The sequence below is a fragment of the Akebia trifoliata genome, chromosome 13 (assembly GCF_017979445.1).
Source record: "Akebia trifoliata isolate Shusen 1 chromosome 13, ASM1797944v1, whole genome shotgun sequence".
Taxonomy (NCBI): Eukaryota; Viridiplantae; Streptophyta; class Magnoliopsida; order Ranunculales; family Lardizabalaceae; genus Akebia; species Akebia trifoliata.
The window spans coordinates 14872671-14894393 of NC_141387.1; the positions used below are offsets into that span (position 1 = coordinate 14872671).

Genomic DNA, 21723 nt, shown 5'->3' on the forward strand with positions numbered 1-21723 from the left:
AGGATCTCTGTTTCTGTGAAGGGAGCGTACAAAAAAGAGAGTCAAGTTATCAGGACTCATTTTGTTATTTTATCTTCAATCTTAAGATTCTCTCTCTTCATCCTTCTTACCTTAGGAAGAAGACAAGATATTTGGAGCAGTAGAAAGATTGATTTTTGGATAGATAAATCAAGGATCTCTACAAGATATTCAAGAGGAGGTTGAGTACATTAAAAAATAAAAATAATAATTTAATTTAGTGATTAGCAATTTGAAGATGATAGGTTTTCTCAAAGAAGTAAGGGGGTTTTTGGCTAGAGGCTGAAGATAGGAGCGTTTAAGTCACTCTCATAGAAGACCTAGGTCAAGGTGGCATGTCAATATTGACGAAAACATAGAGTCTAAAACAAAACATAAAAAACACTTGGATCACTTCCCTCTTTTTCTAGAAATAATGCCTGATACTGTAAGACGAATCCTAACTCATTTTCTATTTAGAACAGATATGAACACTCAATAACTAAGGACTTGGCTTTGCCTTTGGGTAGAGTGGAATGGAGGAACAAAATTCATTTGGTCACCAAATATTCCTCTATTTTTTTATATGCAAGCAAGTTAGCGGTTGGGCTTTCAACCCAGATCGTGGTATCAATACTCAGACTAACCAACGTATCAAGCTGGCACCTTCAGTGGTTAAGGCATTGTTGACTTCTTCTTGTTTTAATTGGCATGAAATGCCTTATCATGTAGTTTTCATCATGTTGGAGGTTAGTTCACTAAATAAAATACGAGATTTTTATTTCAAAAAGAAAGCTGGTACTAATAACAATGAGATAATGAAGAACACATACAGACTTCAGTATTTAAGTCCACGGCCACTGAGCATCTTTCCACACACACCAACGATCTCCATTATTCCCATCAGACGAACAATCTGAATGGCTTCCATCAACTTTCGAATGAATATTCTCATCCCCTCCAATCGTCTGGCAGCACTGCAGTGCCCTATTGCGTGTTATTGCTTCCTCTCTGTACATTGGGTAGAGATATTTCGGATGTTGCATGAAGCGAACATTCTTCCACATAAGCTTGAGAGCCTAAAATGAACACAGGTAAAAAAATAAAAAATAAAAACATCAATACTCGATTCCAATGTTAAAACAGTCAAGACTTAGCTTGAAATCAGTCGATGAGTTACTTGCTAGCTTGTTAAATGTTCACAACCAATCATGTTTTTTCTAAGAATGAATTTAGTGGGAAAGGGACAGATCCCCTCAAATTCCTTAAGAATAGAAATCAGTCGAAGAGCCCGACTTTGACATCTCAAAGATGGCTTATCAAGACTTATGCCAAACAAGCTACACAGAAAACAAGACTACTTGGTGATTGCCAATGCCACATGATTCCAAAAATCATTGGGAAAGCTCTTCGGAGTTCTTCCATACACCACAGGATTGCCTGAAATTTTACTCCATGCCTCTTTCCACCTTGAATAAGAAGTTAAAGTTAAATTTACATCTTGTGTACCTGTTTCCATAGTTGTTTGAGGTGCATTTTTTTCATAAATTTATAGTTTGTGTTTTGGGCGTAGTGGGCCTCATGTTCATGCTCTACAGATGTAAGAATCATGTGAATATGAAGCCTTTAGCAGGTGAAGTCAGAGCTGAAAACTGAAATGACCTTTGGAAATACAGAAGGTTGGGACTCCTTCCAGGAAAAAAAAATAAGGACGTTTCAGGAAAGTTGGATCTGGTCTTGCAAAAAAAACAGCAAGGACGCTTCAGGGGCTTAGGATCTTTCTGTGTTTTCATTAGTTTAGAGAGGACAGTAGAGGGGGGTATTTTTTTGGCATTTTCAAATGGATAGCAATGTTATCTCGGACAAGATATCTCGTTTATCAAATGATATAACGTGAATGATTCATCACATTGTCTATCCATCTCATACATCAAAGAGACCAAGATGACCCGGCAGGTTATCTCAGTCTAGGACGAGATTTAAAATCATGTTTGTCGCTTGAGGGTAATGCAATACTGTCTCACTAAAATTATGCGCTGGTGACCATCCTTCCCCACAATGATGTTGAAACATTAGTATTGCAATGAAAAAGAAATCATGACTGTTTTGTTCTTCTTCTCTATGTTTTATTGTTAGTAGGCATATCTTAATAATATCCTAGTTGTTTAAAAGAGTCATATGATCACTAAGGGCATTTCTGTCCATTGTGGTTACGAGTTGTTTGGATGGTTCAGATTATAAGGAGATGGGTGGTCTAGATCTGTTTCAAAGAGCCTCTATTATAAATACTTTTCTTTCACCATGTAAAAAAAAAAAATTATTCTGGAAAACAATTTAATGGAAAGAAACATTTCTGGAGGGTTTTCTCTTAATCTTTCAAATATCCTTAGGGCTCATGGTTCTCATTGATTCTTTCATCTCTTTCTCCTTACTTTCTTTCCTATTGGTCTGTTGTTAGCCACCCTTTTGGTTGGTTTAGTTCTCAGTAGCATCATCTTAGTATTAGAGCCAAATCCAGTCCATCCATGGAAGCACAAGGAAGAGGCTGTGGAGCAAAGATGAATCAAGCCCAACAACGAGAGATGTTGGAGATGCAAAGGATGATTGAGCAACTTACCCAGAATCAAATTAAACCAAGAATACTAATTTTCAGATTCCTAATCGGGCAGATCAAGGATTCCTAATTTTTGGATATATGCATTATTTTGCTTCGTGATCCTGACCCATGGGCTCTAGGAGAGCAGGGAAAGTGGGTTCCATGAAGCCTGTGACTAAAAGCAGTCAATAATCCCAACAGCTAGAAACCATCAGAGGCTGATTTCAGGTTGAATCAATCAAAGGCTCACTCCTATTCCAGCATTTGGACTATGATAAATAAGATTTTTAGGTGCATATCATGTTTATATAATAATACATATGTATATCACAAATTGAAAAACATTTGAAAACAAAAGGGTCATTTCTCTATACAACTTACTTGCCAGTATATCCACAGAGCAACTTTTTGAGGCATCAACCAGAAGAAAAATGCTGGACCAAAAGCCAATGAAGAGGAGACTCTTTTAGCTGTCAAAGTAGCTGTGAAATAGTTGCCAAGCTTGGGGTGCTGAACTGAAATTGCTAAGAAGAGATTATCCTCAGGTGCATTGGCTCTCATGCTCCAGTTCCCAAGCATATCCTGCACTTATTCCCAAGAGTGTTTGGTCCCATCATTTTCCAATCTTAATAAACATGAGAGTTTAATTATGATATCTCAAATGTGTGTGTTTGTGTGCATGTGCGTGCTGGGTTCATCTATAGGTACAACTCACATCAAAGAGCTCTAATAAGAGAACTGTATTGGTCTTTCTCATCATAAGAGTTCCAAGAAATAAATGTAAAGTGGGCCTTGCAAATCAAAATTTAATTCAAAGTTAAGTACTTATGTTAACTTACTGGAAGTCAACTCATTGAGATAATGGCTTCAAGGTTACTTTAACTGAGCAATTACACTTTACGAAACAGAGATTTGATAAAATATCCATTAAGCACAAATATTGTGTTTACGAGCGCAGGATTGTGAACTAGGTGATGACAAACACCTAGGACTATGGTTTATAGTCTTGGTCTCCAGGTACGTCTTGATCAGTTAAAAAATGAGATGTCTTGACCAAGATAAACCTCCAATGTCTAATTCCAATAAAAAACACCTCACATATCAAGACGTTTGGGCTCAGACATTCAAGACAAAATGAGGTCTTGAACCATGTATAAAAGGAATTAGGAACTAGGTCTGAAATGTAAACTAGGTTTGAGAAGGAAGCATTGGTCATCAGTTACCACCTAAACCACCACAAAGGTTGTTCAATCCATAAGAACAACGAATCTCTTTATGATAAATAGATCCATTTTGCCAGTTTGCTACTATGGGTAGTCCCTACAAAGGATCAGACTAATGACTTATCCGGCACTTGATTCTCAGTGAAGATGCTACATAGTTAGTTCTTTTCCTTCAGAGACCACGAATGTAATAGTAGCATCCATCAACAAAGGGATCACTCATGATCATCTTGTCACGAAGTCAGAGTTTGGGAATAAGTCAGCAAGGGGAAAATTCAATAAAATCAGGAAATAATCAGATATAATCAAGTTGGGGTTGGGGCTGTGCAATTGCTCCTACTAAGTGTTCTCATAATATATCATCGAATCCCATATCAAATTATAATAATAAATCACCAACCCCATATTGATAGCATCCATACATTCCCAAAAAGTAATCACAAGTCCACACCACATTCAAAGGTTATATTATTCAAAATATTTTTAAAAAAAATTTATAATCATGAGTCCAAGTTGGGATCCATCAACTGGCTAAAATCAGCAAATTCAATGTAGTACTCATTATCAGACGTTCCATCGGTAAAATGGTCACCATTATCTTCATCAAGGCTCTATTGATGGTAGGACCTGCCCCCACCTTGTTAAATTGGATTATTGCAGGTTATATGACCACCCCAAATAAAAAAGTCCCCAAAAATTTGAGACGTCAAATGCTGATAGTAGATGATTCTAAAATATCAGACTTTTAATTATAAATATTCCATGCTGAAGAATATACACATTAGAGAATAAGGTTGGAATTATTTTATTTCCGAATATATTATGATTCTTGCTAGTTAATTATGTGTTGTATGGTAGAAAAATTCACATTTACACCCCGAGATTCACAGCACCACTAGATAAAAAACGCAACAAGTTGCCTTCTAAGCACTGAGGTGGTACTCGCCATAGTCAGATTCAGAGTTCAAATTGAACAAGAATCAATTCGTCTCAATGAACTAGTTTACCTTTATTTATAACTGTCGATTTATCATCTTTTTAGACATCTTTCCTTCACGTTTCTATGATTTATTTTCAAGCAGATTCAATCATAATATCTTTCCTTTTCAATCTCAATCAAGATCAAATCCCTTGATCTTCTACTAGATTCTCAAAATTCAAACTTATCCAAGCTCTGCACACAATCCGGACCACTACTCTCAAGGTCACGACTCTACTCTTCATTCTCGACCTTTTCACTTGGAATTCCTCTCAATTTTCCGTGGATGACCGGTGGGACATCCCTCTATTGACTTCCCTTAGGGTGATTTGGGGGTTTCTTCCCATAGGTTTCAGAGGATTGCTCTAGGGAGTTTTACTATTTATCTCGAGGTGCTCCTCAAGATTTGCACTCCTCCATGACAATCGAACAATTGTGCCTAGGTGCAGATTTTTGCTAACACATGTTGTAAGACACAAGTATGGCCTAGTGCCTCATCTTGCATTTTAGATAATACTTTCTTTTAGGTTAGTTTCCTTATTTAGCAGAAGTATAATATTCTAGAAAAAAAATGACTCAAAGAAGGGATCTTTTCCTTCCCATTCTTAATTAATGGATAAAGAACAATGAGAGTATCACATGCGATAAAAATCTGCCCTATTTTCATAGAAAGCACAAACTGCCCGATTAAATTAAAACCTTTTCTACCCCTGGAAATAATTTTCCCAATCAACTAAAGGGCACTAAAATCCGACCCTCTATGCAATAGGTAATGATCGTTGAAAACTCGAGTACGCACTCCATCAAATAAGGAGACCATGCTTCTTTGAACATTCCTTGTGAAATTATAAGAGGAAAAAAAGTACATAGGACATCAAAGCATGCATCTAAACAGAGTATTGTAATGCGAAGGGACATCACCTTCTAAAGAAAGGAAGCCGATTATTGAAGTCAAAGTTAGTTAGGTTTATTTGTTTTTTATTTTTTCAAATAAGAAATATTCTGATTGTTATTTCCAGAATATTAGCAGAGTTTATTTCCTAAAATAAAGGAGATATTCTTTCCTTTAAATAGTTGTTTTTTTGTTCCTATTTTTGAGGGATTTGGAGCCGTTCCAAATAGCCTATTTAACTTGTACCTCTTCATTCAAGAAATAATAAGAGCTGATTATTTCATTCTAAAATCTTCATGGTTCAGAGCTAGCCTCTGATATCATTTAATCTCTTTCAAATGACCAAATACGGCATGGCCACTGAAAGACAAAACTCAGGGTCTAAAGTTACTTCCAGCCCTGAAACAATTTCAGCACCTGTCAATCATGATGGATCTAAAACCACATCTCTCATCACCGGCCACAAGTTCAACGGACATAACTTCCTCCAATGGTCTCAGTCCGTTATGATGTTTATATGTGGCAAAGGGAAAGATGAGTATCTCACAAGTGAAGTTTCCATTCCAGCAAAGAATGATTCTAAGTACAAGGCTTGGAAGACTGAAAATAACATGGTGATGTCCTGGCTTATTAACTCAATGAACAACGATATAGGAGAAAATTTTCTTCTGTATGGGACAGCAAAAGAAATTTGGGATGATGTCAGAGAAACCTATTCAAGTTTTGAAAATACTTCAGAACTATTCGAAGTCAAAGCCATCCTCCATGATCTGCGTTAGGGAGATCTTTTAGTCACTCACTACTTCAACTCTCTCACGCACCATTGGTAGCAGCTTGATATGTTCGAGGTTTATCCATGGAAGTGTTCTGAAGATACAACAATTTATAAGAAGATTGTTAAACAGAAAAGAACTTTCAAATTTTTATTAGGTCTCAATAAAAATCTTGATGAAGTTAGAGGGAGAATAATGAGCACAAAACCACTACCGAGTATTAGAGAAGCTTTTTGTGAGGTTCGCAGAAAAAAAGTAATGATGGGACCACAAACTTCTACCTCCACGGTTGAAGGATCAGCACTAGCTGCAAGAGATTTTTCCAGCAATACTCAAGATAGCTGACCAAGAAGAGGACGATCTTGGTGTGACCATTGCCGCAAACCTAGCCATGTCCGTGACACCTGTTGGAAACTTCATGGAAAACTAGCAGATTAGAAGCCTAGAGAGAGTCGTGGAAATGCTACGACAACTATGGAAAATTCTCCAAATGTGCCTGAATCAAGTCCTTTCTCTAAGGAGCAATTGGAAGCCCTTCAGAAACTCCTTAATCAAACTTCAATGTCACAAACTAGTCCTTCTTCTGGTATGGGAATGTTAGCCCTAAAAGGTAAAATTTCCATCGTTTTTGCAACCACTAAGAAATGTGCTAAACCATGGATACTAGACACAAGAGCATCTGATCACATGTCTGGAGATGCAACTCTATTTTCTGAGTATAGTCCGTGTAATAATAATTATACTGTTAAGATAGCAGATGGATCCCACTCCAAAGTTGAAGGCATTGGTTCCATAAAGATTTCAAAGGATCTGATTCTAAACTCTATTTTGCATGTTCCTAACCTTGATTGTAATCTTCCTTCAATTAGAAAGTTTACAGCTGATCATAATTGTGTGGCTAAATTTTTCTCAAACTTATGTGAATTTCAAGAACTGGATTCGGGGAAGAGGATTGGCAGTGCTGATTTGTGTTCTGGACTCTATCTCCTCAAAGGCAAGAATTCTCTAATAAGACAAGCTAAAAATGCTAGTTGTGTTTCTTTTGTTAGTCATTCTGATCTTAGTTTATGCATCAATAAGGATAGTGAAGTAATGTTATGGCACTATCGTTTAGGACATCCAAATTTCATGTATTTAGAAAAATTATTTCTTTCTCTTTTCATCAATAAAAATTCATCCCATTTCTATTGTGAAATCTGTCAACTCTCTAAACATACTCGTAGTAGTTATCCTAGTATTTTATATAACCCATCTCATCCATTTTTCATGATTCACAGTGATGTGTGGGGACCTTCAAAAGTAAGAAATATAACAGGAAAAAGATGGTTTGTGTCATTCATTGATGATCATACTAGGTTAACAAGGATCTTTCTTAGAAAGAAAAATCTGAAGTGTGTCAAAATTTTTCAGAATTTTAATGTGATTATACAAACTCAATTTCAAACAAAAATCCAAGTTTTAAAGACAGATAATGCCAAAGAATACTTTCCATCTGTTCTTGGAAATTATCTTGTAAATCAAGGAATTATTCATCTGAGTTCTTGTGTTGACACTCCTCAACAAAACCGGGTAGTTGAGCAGAAAAATAGACATTTGCTAGAAGTTGCTAGATCTAACATGTTTTCTACCTATGTTCCTAAATTCTTTTGGGGGGACGCAATTCTTACAGCTGCTTATCTAATCAATAGGATGCCATCTAGAGTTCTCAAATTCCAAACTCCTTGTCAAACACTTCTCCAATCCTATCCTTCTACTAAAATTCTTTCATCCCTTGATCCTAAAATATTTGGTTGCACCGTGTTTGTTCATATTCATCAACAACATCGCACTAAATTAGATCCAAAATCTATTAAGTGCATCTTTTTGGGATATTCTTCACATCAAAAAGGATATAAAAGTTATTCTTCTATCACAAAAAAGGTCTATAACTCTATGGATGTTAAATTTTTTGAACATCAATCCTATTATCCTAAATCTGAAATTTAAGGGGAGAATATGAGAGAATTTCAATTCTGGGAAAATGTTTATGGTCTAGAATTTAATCCACAAGTTGATATCAATCCATCCATTTCATCTTTGCCTATTTTGTCACAACCAGCCATTGTCCAAGACACACAAGCTGTTATTCCTACTCAAAATCCAGTCGAACCAGTTTCAACAAAACAAACACAAGCTACTAACAATAATCAGCTTCGTGTCTATACTAAAAGAAAGAAACCTGAAAATGAGAAAGAATCCATAACATCTATCACTCACGACTGAACTAGATCCAAAACCTACTCAAATTCATTCAAGTATGGAAAAATCTAACGATAATAATATTGATTTTGCTTGTATTCCTGATGATTTGGATAAACCGATTGCTCTAAGAAAGGATGTTCGGACTTGTACAACTCATCCCATATGCAATTTTGTGTCATATAATGCCTTATCATCATCCTACAAGGCATTTGTGTCTACTCTTGATAGTGTACAGGTTCCTAACTCTATACAGGAAGTTTTAAAAGATCCTAAGTGGAAGATAGCAGTTAATGAAGAAGTTAGTGCTTTGATAAAGAATGGTACATGGGACATTGTTGATCTTCCTCCCGAAAAAAGGGCAGTCGGTTGTAAATGGGTGTTCACAGTCAAGCACAAGGCAAATGGTAGTATCGAGAGGTTCAAAGCTCACTTGGTAGCAAAGGGTTTCACTCGGTCTTATGGAATTGACTATCAAGAAACGTTTGCCCCAGTTGCAAAACTTAATACAATCAGGGTTCTTCTTTCTCTTGCAGCAAATCAAGATTGGGCTTTACATCAGTTAGACGTGAAAAATGCATTTATAAACGGTGATCTTGAAGAAGAGGTATATATGGAGATACCTCCTGGACTTGAAAATTCTTCAAACTACAACAAAGTATGTAGACTTCAGAATAAACAATCCCCACGTGCATGGTTTGATAGGTTTGCAAAATCAGTAGTCAAAAGTGTATACACACAATGTCAAGCTGATCATACTTTGTTTGTTAAATTCTCTCCAGAAATGAAGATAGCATTGCTAATTGTATATGTTGATGATATAATCTTGACAGGTGATTATGAAGATGAGCTTTTAAGATTGAAGAAGACATTGGCTCAAGAATTTGAAATCAAAGACTTGGAATATCTCAAGTACTTCCTTGGCATGGAAGTAGCAAGATCCAAATAAGGTATATTTGTTTCTCAATGCAAATATGTAGTAGACTTATTAAAGGAAACAGGAATGCTCATATGTCAACCTACAGCTACACCAATGGATTCAACCAAGAAGATTGGTTTGGACAAGGATGGTACACCAGTGGATAAAGGGAGATATCAAAGACTAGTAGGGCGACTCATTTATCTCTCGCACACTCGACCTGATATAGGTTTTTCTGTAAGTGTTGTGAGTCAATTTATGAATAGTCCAACTGAAGTGCATATGGAGGCTGTTTACCGAATTCTTAGGTATCTTAAAATGACTCCTAGAAGAGGTATTCTGTACAGGAAAAGTGATAATAGAGAAGTTGAAGTATACACAGATGCAGATTGGGCAGGTGACATTTCAGATAGAAGATCGACCTCGGGATATTGTACCTATGTTTGAGGAAATCTAGTAACATGGAGAAGCAAAAAGCAATATGTTGTCTCAAGGAGTAGTGCTGAAGCAAAGGTCAGGGCACTTGCTCTTGGAATTTGTGAAGGAATGTGGATAAGAAGATTGTTATGTGAACTAAGAGTAACTTTGAAGAGACCAATCAAGATGTTGTGTGATAATCTAGCTGCTATAAGTATTGCAAAAAATCCAGTCCATCATGATAGAACTAAACATGTTGAACTGGATCGACATTTTATTTCTGAGAAGATTGAGAATGAAATTGTGCAGACAGTTTATACTCCTACATGGCTTCAGATCGCAGATATTCTCATGAAGGCTTTGCCTAGGGCTAACTTTGAAGAATTGAGTAACAAGCTGGGTATGATTAATATTTACAACCTAGCTTGAGGGGGAGTGCGGATTATTGAAGTCAAAGTTAGTTAGGTTTATTTGTTTTTTATTTTTTCAAATAAGAAATATTCTGGTTGTTATTTCCAGAATATTAGTAAAGTTTATTTCCAAAATTAAAGGAGATATTCTCTCCTTTAAATAGTTGTTTTTCTGTTCCTCTTTTTTAGGGATTTGGAGCTGTTCCAAATAGCCTATTTAACTTATACGTTTCTGTTCATTCAAGAAATAATAAGACATGATTATTTCATTCTAAAATCTTCATGAACCATACCTAATCAAAGGCCCAAAGATCACCAAAAAATAAATAAATAAAATCAGTTAATGAATCATACCATAAAAGGACTGACATGTAATGGCTTTGCAACAAGATCTGAGTTTGGGTCAAAAAGAAATGACACTCTCTCACCCCATGGTGTATTTGTTACCTAAAATCATATATGAGCAAAAATGTCAACAGCATTAAAGCACAAAATGTCCTTATGCATAGAAATCAATTAGATGGGCAACTATTCTAACCAATCACTTAAATCAACACTATTCATAACAGTTGATCAAACCTTAAAAGCATATGTGTGTATATATATATACATAAGTGAAAGAAACAAGAAAAGCAAAAACAAAAACAACAATAGAAGCTTACTATGACTTGGTTCTTGCCCACTAAGATTAGAAAAAAAAAACAGAGAAAGGGTTTCCTATTGTAGAAATAAATAATTATTAAAATATGTTTATGTTAGAGGAGTTCTAACTAAATATCTAGTTGTATGGGGAGCTTTTAATAATTTTAAGAAGTTAATATATAAATAGTGAGAGGGGCTGATTAACCCATATCTCTTATTGATTATTCTCCGTAATCTCCTCTTCTTCTCTCTTTCATCGCTCTTTTTTCTTTTCATTACTTTTAGATCTCAACTACAACTTGGTATCAAAGCGTCGATCTATCAAAGCAAGGCATCCAGATATTTTGCTGCTGAAATTTTCTACGATTGTTGACATCATCTGTACAACTACTAACGTCAGCAAGTAGGAGTTGAAACCAACATGGTTGAAGTCGCCCTAATTTATGGAGGTTTTTAGGATTTATTTCCAGAATTTTTTTTGAGTATTTGACAGTGTTTTCATCGATTTTCAAAAAAAAATCAATTTTGAGAAATCTTGATCTAGTGAGCTGTTGGGGCTTTTTCGAGGTGTCTCTTTTGATGGATCTGGTCATTATCATACACATAAGAAGTAGTTTCATTTGATTTGGTGAAGAATTGAAGTGTCGGTGAGGAAAAATTCCTAATAGTTTTGCCACCCTTTTGGCTTTTTTTTTTTACCTGAATCAGATCCAGCACCTATTCAATCCATATTAGAGTAAAAAATGTTCGTTGAAAAGAATTCCATAGGTGGTGGGTCCAGCATTGGTGCTCCAGTGCCGATTCCTCTAGTGAGGGTTATGGAGACAAACTATAATTACTAAACTGCCCCTAAATATTATACTAAAATCATGAACCAATAAAACATCAAAATAAACCCAAAAAAATATATAATTAATGCCCTAAAACAGAAATCTAAATAAAACTAAAATCTAATCTTCAAGATTTGATGTCCCTATCATTCTCCTCGGCTGGGAAGATGTCGCCACTGGCAAAATAAAATTGTGGTAATTCCCCAATAAATGAAGCCTTTGTAGTCCATGTGCAATATGATCCCGGCTTGTTTCTCAATCAATGCACCCTCCACACTCCAATATATATCATCAAACCAAGTAAAAATTCGTTGAACTCCTATTTTCTAGCAAGAACTAAAACTAGCACTCTGAAATGCTCCATGTATAATGTAACTCATTGGTTTTTCCCAAATATCATCTACCTTTTCTTATCTGTGGAACAAAATCTGTGTAGGGTAAAGGATGTAGTGACTCAATAATTTTGTTTTCCAATCGTTCAAATTTTTCAAACTTTGATTCTTCTTCAAGATCCAATATTGATGCCTCACATTCGTCAGTCTCACTGTCGATTAGATCAGGCTCATCGGTTTCTTCATTACTCGCCTTGAGTTTAGGTGCATGGACTTTTATCACATTTGCTTCATTATCCTTGTTCAAGCACTCTGATTTAAAGTATCCAAAATGATTGAACTTGGAGCACAAGTTTTATTATCTGAACTCATACCATGGATCACGTAATTGCCTGTGTTCTTTACTTTCCTTTATAATATGTTCACGAAAGATGTAAAAATATGCCCAAGAGTGGCACGTTCGATGTAGTTTTGACAACATACTTTAGAATTCCTCTGAGAATATATTTGCTGAGTCCATCTCTCTTCAATGCGATTTACTAATTTGTTTTGCCTGAACCTAGGCTCTGACACCAAATCTGATGCAGGATGGAAAGGGGAGAAAAGAAAATAAGGGGATTTAAGGAATTTGATTAAGGATTTGGGCAACAATAGGAAAGGGATTTCCAAAATCCCAACAAATTTAAAACACAAAACTTTTCAATTACAACATTTTGAAATTATGATTAGAGGAAGGTTTAAGGGTTTAAGGATTAGGGAAAGGTTTAGGGTATAGGGTAGATTTGGAAAAGAGATTAATGAAATAAGGGTTAAAGAAAGTGGAGAAGGATTAAGGGTAAAAGAAAATGAGGTTTGTAGATTTCAAAAATCAAGAATCAAGAAACGGGTTTCAAGCATCAAGAATCAAGAAAGGGGTTTCAAAAATCAAGAACTCAAAAAAATCAAGAAAAATAAAAGAATAGAAAATAAAAATAAAGATTAGAAGAAAAGAATATTATATTTGCCTCACTCCAAAATGGCCTCACACCATACTCATTGTTGGGAAGATCAAACTCAAGTTCTCCTTTTATTCATCATATTTCATAAATGAATAAATAAATAACCTACTACAATCTATATAAAGAAAATAAATCTAAAAGTCCTAATCAAACTAAAACACCAAACAACCTAATTTTCGTAATTTTCTCACCTAATTTTTCAACCCTATAATAAGACCATGGGCCAACAAAACATCAAAATAAATCTAAAAAATATATAATTAAAGCCCTAAAACAAAAATCTAAATAAAATTAAAATCTACTCTTCAAGATTTGATGTCCCCATCATTTTATTTCCTCTCCATCTTGGATCAATGACTCCGGAGCCTCAAACCATATGACTAGTACGTCTTCCTTGTTCAATTCCTACCAGTTATCTTGCAGTAAAGGCAAAGTAAAAATAGCAAATGGTTTCCTTTCCACCGTATCAGGAAAAAGGGACATCAAAATTAAATATTTTTTGTCTTTATCATCTATGCTTCATGTTCCAAATATGTCAATAAATCTTCTCTTTGTGAGTAGCCTCACAAAGTCATTAAATTGTTTAGTTAAATTCTTACATGATTGTTGTATTCTTCAGGACTTGGCTTTGGGGAAGATGATTGGTAGTGGTAGAATGGCGAACGGTCTCTATATTCTGGATTCATCTTCAATACCTTCAACAAATCTTCAGTCAATTAGTCAAAGTAGTTGTCATTGTCAGTCTTATCAGTCTATCCTTTTTGGGCATGTTCGCCTCGGTCATTTATCTTTTCTATCCTTAAAAGTTTCATTTCCTTCTTGTTTAAGTCGATGTATGTTTCTAGTCTTCAATGTGAAGTTTGTCGATTAGTCAAGCATTGTAGAATTTCATTTTATCCAAGTAATAAAAAATCTACTTCCACTTTTATGATCGTGCACACTGATGTATGGGGACCAGCTCCTGTTATAGCTGATGGGGAATACAGATATTTCATGTCACGCCCCGAAATCCTAACACGAATCCCTATGATTCATTAGTCAGAATCTCAAGGTGTGAGATAGTCAATCACACAATCTGACAGAACATTCATAAATAATAATACTTATGAAAAGAAAATATACGCAGCGGAATAAACATTTAACTAATATCTATACGAGAGTCTAGAGTAAGCAGAAGAAATCGACAAACACTGATATAAGTCAAGATCTTTAATCTCATAATTCATCAGGTTACAAAAATTTCTAAACTAACATATTTCTTATTTACAAACAAAAATCACTAGGATTCCCTACTAATCCTCAAAGACACGGTGGTAGCAAGACATCAATTTGTTCTTCCTCGAGGACCTCCTCAAAAGACTCCTCAAAGAACGGTTCTTCAATAGCTGAATAATCTGAAAGGGGAAGGATAGGGTGAGTAACAGGGGAATGTTACTCAGCAGGATGAACGCCGTTCTAACAGCGAGTCATACATGCACGAGTAATCATCAGAACAATTAAATAATGCAAGTTTTCATAATGTAGCATACGATAAATGTCTAAGTATACTCAGTAAACAGTTATAATAACTTTCAATTTATCATTTTCAATCATTTAAAGTAACATATGCATCTTTTAAATGAAAACATCTATCAATCATTACAAAATAAGAAAAAGATACATAATAAGAACACGGCGATGTAATCGATAAGAGAGCAGAGGAACACGCCGATATAACCGCCTCGGCTATGGCAATACGATATTCCAAACTTAACCTCCGCTGTGGAATCCCATCGTTATAATCTGATTTTGTAGCCGGTCTAGCATACCACGGTTGGATGACCATTTATCCGGCTCAGACTGGCCGTTGACCAAGAACCCAATACTGAGTTCAACTAACGGTGAGGTCGACCGTTTGACGACTACAGACTAATAGTGATCACTAACTAGCCCAGGAAACCCCTCGCGTCGAAGCCTATCAAGAGGCAATGCATGTGAACCCCGCCTAGCTCTACACTATACAGAGACCGCCTTTACACACAACGTTCCCCAAGAAATAAGTAGGAGAAATTCCCGGATTTCATAAGCTGTAATATGCTCTAAGGTATCTCATACTACCGAAGAGCATATGACATCTAGTGTTATCCTAGATTGACTCGCCGCTTCCAGATACACAACAACGCGTCACTCTTTATGGGTTTTCTACAAACCTTTACTGGTAAACAAAATAATTTATTTTGTATATAATATATCATTTCTTTTAATCGAAAATACAAACAAAATCTGGTAGTGCCTTCCAGTGACAGTTATCTGTCATTTCCATCCATCAACCATCTCATCCCTCTATCTATCTATCACGTTTTACGTGGCATGGCCACTACGTAGAACTGGAGGCACTGTCCCATCAATCAGTCGAAAACATACGTTCTCTCTATCCATCCATCAATTAAATCGATCAATCTATCATCTAATTTCCAACATATCTATTAAAGTAATTTTACTTTTAAAGTAATTTGAAATCCATAAAGCATCAACCAATTCCATTCGATGGTTTTGGTTGAGTCTAGAAACTCGAAAACAAAGATAAAACCATAAGACATAAAAACTGAAAATCTATGAAAATTTAACTAAGTGTTAAAAAATAATTTTTCAAAGTCGAAATTGAAAACAAACTATTTATTTATTTATTAAAGAACTTAAAGTAATACTTAATTGTTTTTAATGAAATAAATGTAGGAAATGGGTATACATACTATATGAAGCAATACAAAACAAATTAAAACCAAATTCAACATTCGGATACTTTTTCGAATTACTGATTTTTCGTCGAAACTCGTCCAAAATCAATCCAAATATTATACCAACTATAAAATGCTTATATTACATCAAATAAACTAAAATCAATCATAAATAAGCATGCAAACATTATTCAAATCATTCAAATATGTATAAACTTAATGAAACGATCGATTCATCAACAATCATATGGATTTTCTATGAAATTATCGCATAACTAGAAGGTAGAAGGGAAGGCAACCTACTCTAAGCTATTTTCAGCGGTTGAACGGAGTTTAAAATTGCCTCCGGCCAATCTCCAAATTTTTCTTCCTGTGAAAATCGGATTTCTTTGCGTCCACGCGTAACCCTCGGCGAGAGGAGCAACTTTCCTTCTTGTGCCTAAGCTCGGATCGTTCTCGTTTAGTGTAGATCTGAGTTTCAAATATTGAAGGAAAAGGGTTGAGATTTGTTTGGAGAGAAGAATAAGAAAAATCTGATTTTTCTAATAGAATTTAGATATTTATATCACTTAAGTTGGGACATACTTGTCATTTTGGGAATTGTTTTTCCCGAATGCCAAATTGGACAAACTTATACTCTATTTCGGGCGATTTTTCGACACGAATCTAATGGTATGATCGGTTTCCTCAAATTACGTCTCTAAGGTGTCGTTTACCTATTGGAAAAATATCTAATGCGAAACTCGAGGATTTGATAATTTTTTCAATCGACTTCAAATTTCGGGGTGCTTATAGGCTAAAGTATATTTCTCGATCCTTCTAAATCTATTGGTGAAGTTAATTTTCCTCAAATATTAAAAATTAACAATCTATACTTTTAAATCAATGCACGGATCTAAAATTCTTTCCTTGAGATACATTTTAGGATTTCAAGTCATTACACTTCATTTCTTTTATGGATGACTACAGTAGATACACTTGGACGTCCTTGATCCACACTAGAGATAAAGTTCTTAGGCAGATAAAATTATTTCAGAAAATGATTCAAACTCAATTTGACAAGTCCATAAAAATCTTCAGATTGGGCAATGCTCAAGAATATTTTGAAAGTGAATTAAAGATGAACCTGGTAGAGCATGAGATTGTTCACCAAAGTTCTTGCGTTTACACATTGCAACAAAATGGTGTAGTTGATAAAAAAAAACCGTCATCTTCAAGAAATTGTTCAAGGGATGAAATTGTCCATGTTTGTTCCCAAGAAGTTTTGGGGTGATGTTCTACTTACGTCTACGCACCTTATCAATCATATGCCATCTAGGGTACTTAGTTTCCAATCCCCTCTTCAATTGTTAGTTTCAGGCCATTCTCCATTTCATTTGCCTCTTAGTGTTTTTGGTTGTCTTTGTTTCATCCATATTATGGGTCCAAATCGTACCAAGTCAGATGCTAAGGCTATTCAAGGTGTTTTCTTGGCATACTCCTTGATTCAGAAAGGATACTGGTGTTTGGATCCATCCACTGGCAAACGATATGTCACCAAGGATGTCACATTCTTTGAGTTTACTCTGTTTTTTCATTGATTGCCTCTCTTCAAGAGGAGATAATGAGTATGTAAGAATGGCAAAACTCCTTACTTTCTTTGCCAATTGTAGCCCCTCTATTGACTAAGATATGTAATCCTTCATTGTCGACTAACACATGTAATCCTTCATCATATGTGCCTTTGTCAAGGGAGTCAATAGACAAATAAAAGAGTTACAAGTTTATTCTCGTCATCATAAGGCAATCCAGCAAGAGACTCTCATTGATCACATTATTCAGTTGGACTGCAAGTGGGTGTTTATTGTAAAGCATAGAGCAAATGGCAGAGTGGAAAGGTACAAGGCAAGACTCGTACCAAAAAGATATACTTAAACTCAGGGGGATCGACTATACATAAATATTTGCACATGTAGCCAAGATGAACACTATTAGGGTTTTATTATTCCTTGCTGCAAACTTATCTTGGCTTTTACATCAACTAGATTTGAAGAATAACTTCCTAAATGGAGAACTAGAAGAAGAAGTGTACATGAATACTCCTCCAGGTTTTCAAAATCCAGAAAGCAAAAGAAGAGCATACAAATTGAAAAATTCGTTTATGGGTTAAAACAGTCTCCCCGGGCCTAGTTCAATAAATTCAGCAAAGTAGTGAGGCAAGTTGGGTACACTCAGAGCCATGTAGATCATTCTCTCTTTGTGAAAATGAAGAAAGACTTCATCACAGTCCTCATTATATATGTTGATAACATTGTAGTTACAAGAAATTGTCCGCACGAAATACAGAAATTAAAAAAATTCTTAGTTTCTGAATTTGAAATTAAGGATTTCGAAAATCTGAGATACTTTCTTAACATTGAAGTAGCTCAATTCAAAAAAGGTATATTTATTTCCCAACATAAATATGTGTTGGACTTACTTCGTGATATTAAGAAACTTGGTGCTAAACCTGATGATACTTCAATAGATTCTAATCAGAAACTTGATGGAACAGAGGGAGAATTGTTAACCAATTTTGAGCAATTTCAGAGATTGGTGGGACATCTCCTATACTTGCAATTGACTAGACCAGACATAGCTTACGTAGTTAATGTTATTAGTCAATACATGCATGCCCCAAGGATTCCTCACCTAGAAGCAACAGAAAAAATTCTCAAGTACCTGAAGGCTGCTCCTAGAAAAGGGATTTTATACATTAATCATGGCCATCTCAAAATAGAGGCATTCACATATGCAGACTGAACTGGAGATAAAGAAGATCGTCAATCTACTTCTGGATATTGCAACTTTGTTGGGGGTAATCTAGTAACTTGGAGAAACAAGAAACAACCTATGATTGCTTTATCCAGTGCTATATCAAGTTATGGCTCGGGATATCGCAAAGATACTTAGGCTTCAAATTTTGTTAGATGAACTTGGTGTTATTTTGGCAGAACCTACAAGACTCTACTGTCTCAATCCTATCCAACACGACCGTACGAAACACAATGAGATTGATAAACATTTTATTAAAAAGAAAATGGAGTCTCAAGCTATGTGTCTTTCGTATGTAAAGTCAGAAGATCAATTGGCAGATGTTTTGACTAAAAGGGTTCCAAGAAGAAATTGGACGAAGTTCTTAGCAAATTGGGCATGATTGATATCTATGCCCCACTTGAGGGGGAGTGTAGAAATAAATAAGTATTAAAATATGTTTATGTTAGAAGAGTTTTAACTAAATATCTAGTTGAATGGGGAACTTTTAATTATTTTAAGAAGTTAATATATAAATATTGAGAGAGGTGTTGATTAACCCTAATCTGTTACTGATTATTCTCCCTAATCTCCTCTTTCTTCTCACCTTTTCTTCTCAATTTTTCTTCTCATTCCTTTTAGATCTCAACTACAACTCCAATCTTAATTGAAAAATGTTTACTTGAATTGATGACAAATGCGCATCAAAGTTATTGTTTTGATAGCTAATATACAAGTTTTCAATCTAATTATCAAAAAAAAAGTATATAAGAGCCAGAAATTAAAATTAAATAAAAGAAAAGTACCTCAGCAATGCATTTCTTCAAACTTGCAGCAGATCCCTCTAAATCATAGCAATAATATACACTTAATGGATTTTGTTCGTATCCCACACTAGGTGGTATCGTCAACAGAAACCTGTAGCATTAATATAGTAATTATTAGAATTGTTTTGCCCATAATTCAGCTGAAAGTAGACTGGCTATTTAAGGAGGAGAAACATACACGGGTCCTGTAGCATTGGTGATTTGGCGAGCTTGTTGAGCAGATAGATGATTATGGAAGAAGGAAGGAGGGAGAGTTTTGGGAGCACGATCGAGGTCAATGAATGCGTAGCGGACTTTATATGTGAAAGCGTGGTGGACTGGACGCTTGCGCTCGTGCCACACCGAACCTTCGTATAGAATCACTACTTCTTCTTCTTCTTCTCCTTCTTGTCCTTTGTTAGTGGAAGACAAACAAGTTATTTGTAGAAGGCGTAAGTAGAAGTACCGAAAGAGAAGAAGGAGAGAGAGAGTGAGGGTTGTCAAAGAGGTTGACACGATAGAGGCCAACAAATACAATGCCTCCATCTCTCTCTCTCTCTGTCGCTTGGACGGATCCCTCTTATCTTAAAAGCAACAACAGGCGGTGGCTCTTCTGCAGCTTTGATAAAAAATGATTTTCATTTTCCTATAAAAAATAAATTATGTCGATTGTCCTGCCTCTTATGTCAAATGAAGAAAGTAACTATTGTCACCCCACCTTTTATTTATTACACATCAATTTCTTAAATTATTTATTACACCTTTTTTTTTTTTTTAAGATTAAATTTTAAAACACAACATTCAAACATTGCAAAGGTTCTGCTTAAAATTATTATCTCAAGGTTATAACACTCCTTACAGACAATTTATACAATTAAGATTAGGTTGATGTAACATTTTAAACCCAAAAAATAGAAATATAGCAAAACAAAAAGAGAGATCTTTTATAGGCACCTCAACTTTTACTTATTCTCAACTATCTATTTTTTCTTTTTCTTTTTTTAATTGGAGTGTAATAAATAAAAGTTGGGGTGCCAATAGCAGCTCTAAAAAAATGTTGTTTTTTTTTTTTTTTTTTTGTATTATTTTAAATTTTGATTTTGAAAAATCAAATTAAAAAAAAAAAAAACTATCATGATTTTTAGATTTGGTGAATTATATTGACGCAACAAATTTTGAAGAAACTATCATATCTTTTATTTTAAGTCACATTAATAAAGAACACACAACTTCTAAGAGCATCCACAACCATAACTCAAATTTAAGTAAAAGCTTCATTTGATATGGAGCACTCCAATGGAAAATACAATTTTTTTACTCAAATCTTTCTTAAAAATTCTCATCTTATCCCAAAAACACATTTCTTTCATTTTTCATCTAAATGTATTTCTTTCACCCATCTTTCCTCTAATTTTCCTCCAAAATCTATTTCCCTCTCAATTTTTCCTTCCCTCTAAAATCTTTCCTCCCAAATTTTCTTCTCTCTTATCTTTCCTCCACTTCAACATTTTACCCATTCAAAGATAGAACATTGCAATGAATAAGTAAACAATTATTACAATGATAGATAACATAATACAAGATAAAAATGAATATAAAATATTCAAAACGTATTATTTCTAATTCGAACAATAATTTGTTGTTGAAGATTTGCGTGATAGGATCTCTGCATAGAAGTTAAATTTGTCGTGTCCAATAGTCCATCAACATGATTTTATAATCCTTGTTTATTTGTTCTCTCTTATTTATCATCGCTAACATATATAGTTGTGCATCTCTATTCCCAATTTTATTCTGACAAACTACAACATTTTGTTGTTCTTGGCCCATATTTTGGAATGACATATTCGTTAAAGCATCAATAAGTTTAGTTTGGTTGACTATCAAATCATCATACTTGACATCATCCACTACTTTCTTCATTTGTGCTTCTTTCTCAGCCTTATTACCAATGGCCGTTTTAATTTCTCTCTTAAAATTTGATGGTTTGGATCTAAATCAAAGTCAAAAGATATTGAAGAACTTGAGTAGAGGGAGTTGAAGGGGAAGAAGCTTGAAATGTAGGTTTCTTTGAATGTGTTTTAATTTCAACTTATTTACAACTCAATCACAATATTTTCCAACGTGTATTAAATATGAAGTATTTTTTTAATAGCATGATACATGCGTTTAGCTTCGTCGA

The 21723-nt window shown here is 34.9% G+C and overlaps 1 protein-coding gene across 2 annotated transcripts; it reads right to left on the reverse strand.

Annotated features, from left to right (window-relative positions):
- Positions 1-756: 756 nt before the first annotated feature.
- LOC147387968 (DUF1365 family protein) lies at positions 757-20180 on the reverse strand. Of its 2 annotated transcripts, XM_086420536.1 has the most exons (5): positions 19741-20180; positions 19542-19653; positions 10799-10891; positions 2975-3175; positions 757-1076 (listed from the first exon to the last, which is right to left on the reverse strand). In XM_086420536.1, exons 1-5 carry the CDS (start codon positions 20085-20087, stop codon positions 843-845), a joined length of 987 nt encoding a protein of 328 aa, XP_086276662.1. In that variant the 5' UTR covers positions 20088-20180; the 3' UTR covers positions 757-842. The 2 variants fall into 2 exon arrangements, with proteins under 2 accessions (XP_086276662.1, XP_086276663.1); XM_086420537.1 differs by lacking the exon at positions 10799-10891.
- Positions 20181-21723: the final 1543 nt, after the last annotated feature.

What these genes read in the sequence shown, in the direction of transcription:
- LOC147387968 (XM_086420536.1), bottom strand. Translation starts at nt 20,087, where the DNA reads ATGGAGGCATTGTATTTGTTGGCCTCTATCGTGTCAACCTCTTTGACA. An exon ending in TACATGTCAGTCCTTTTATG is followed by an intron (nt 3,176 to 10,798) that starts GTATGATTCATT and finishes GAATAAGTGCAG; the next exon opens with GATATGCTTGGGAACTGGAG. An exon ending in CTCTGTGGATATACTGGCAA is followed by an intron (nt 1,077 to 2,974) that starts GTAAGTTGTATA and finishes TGTTCATTTTAG; the next exon opens with GCTCTCAAGCTTATGTGGAA.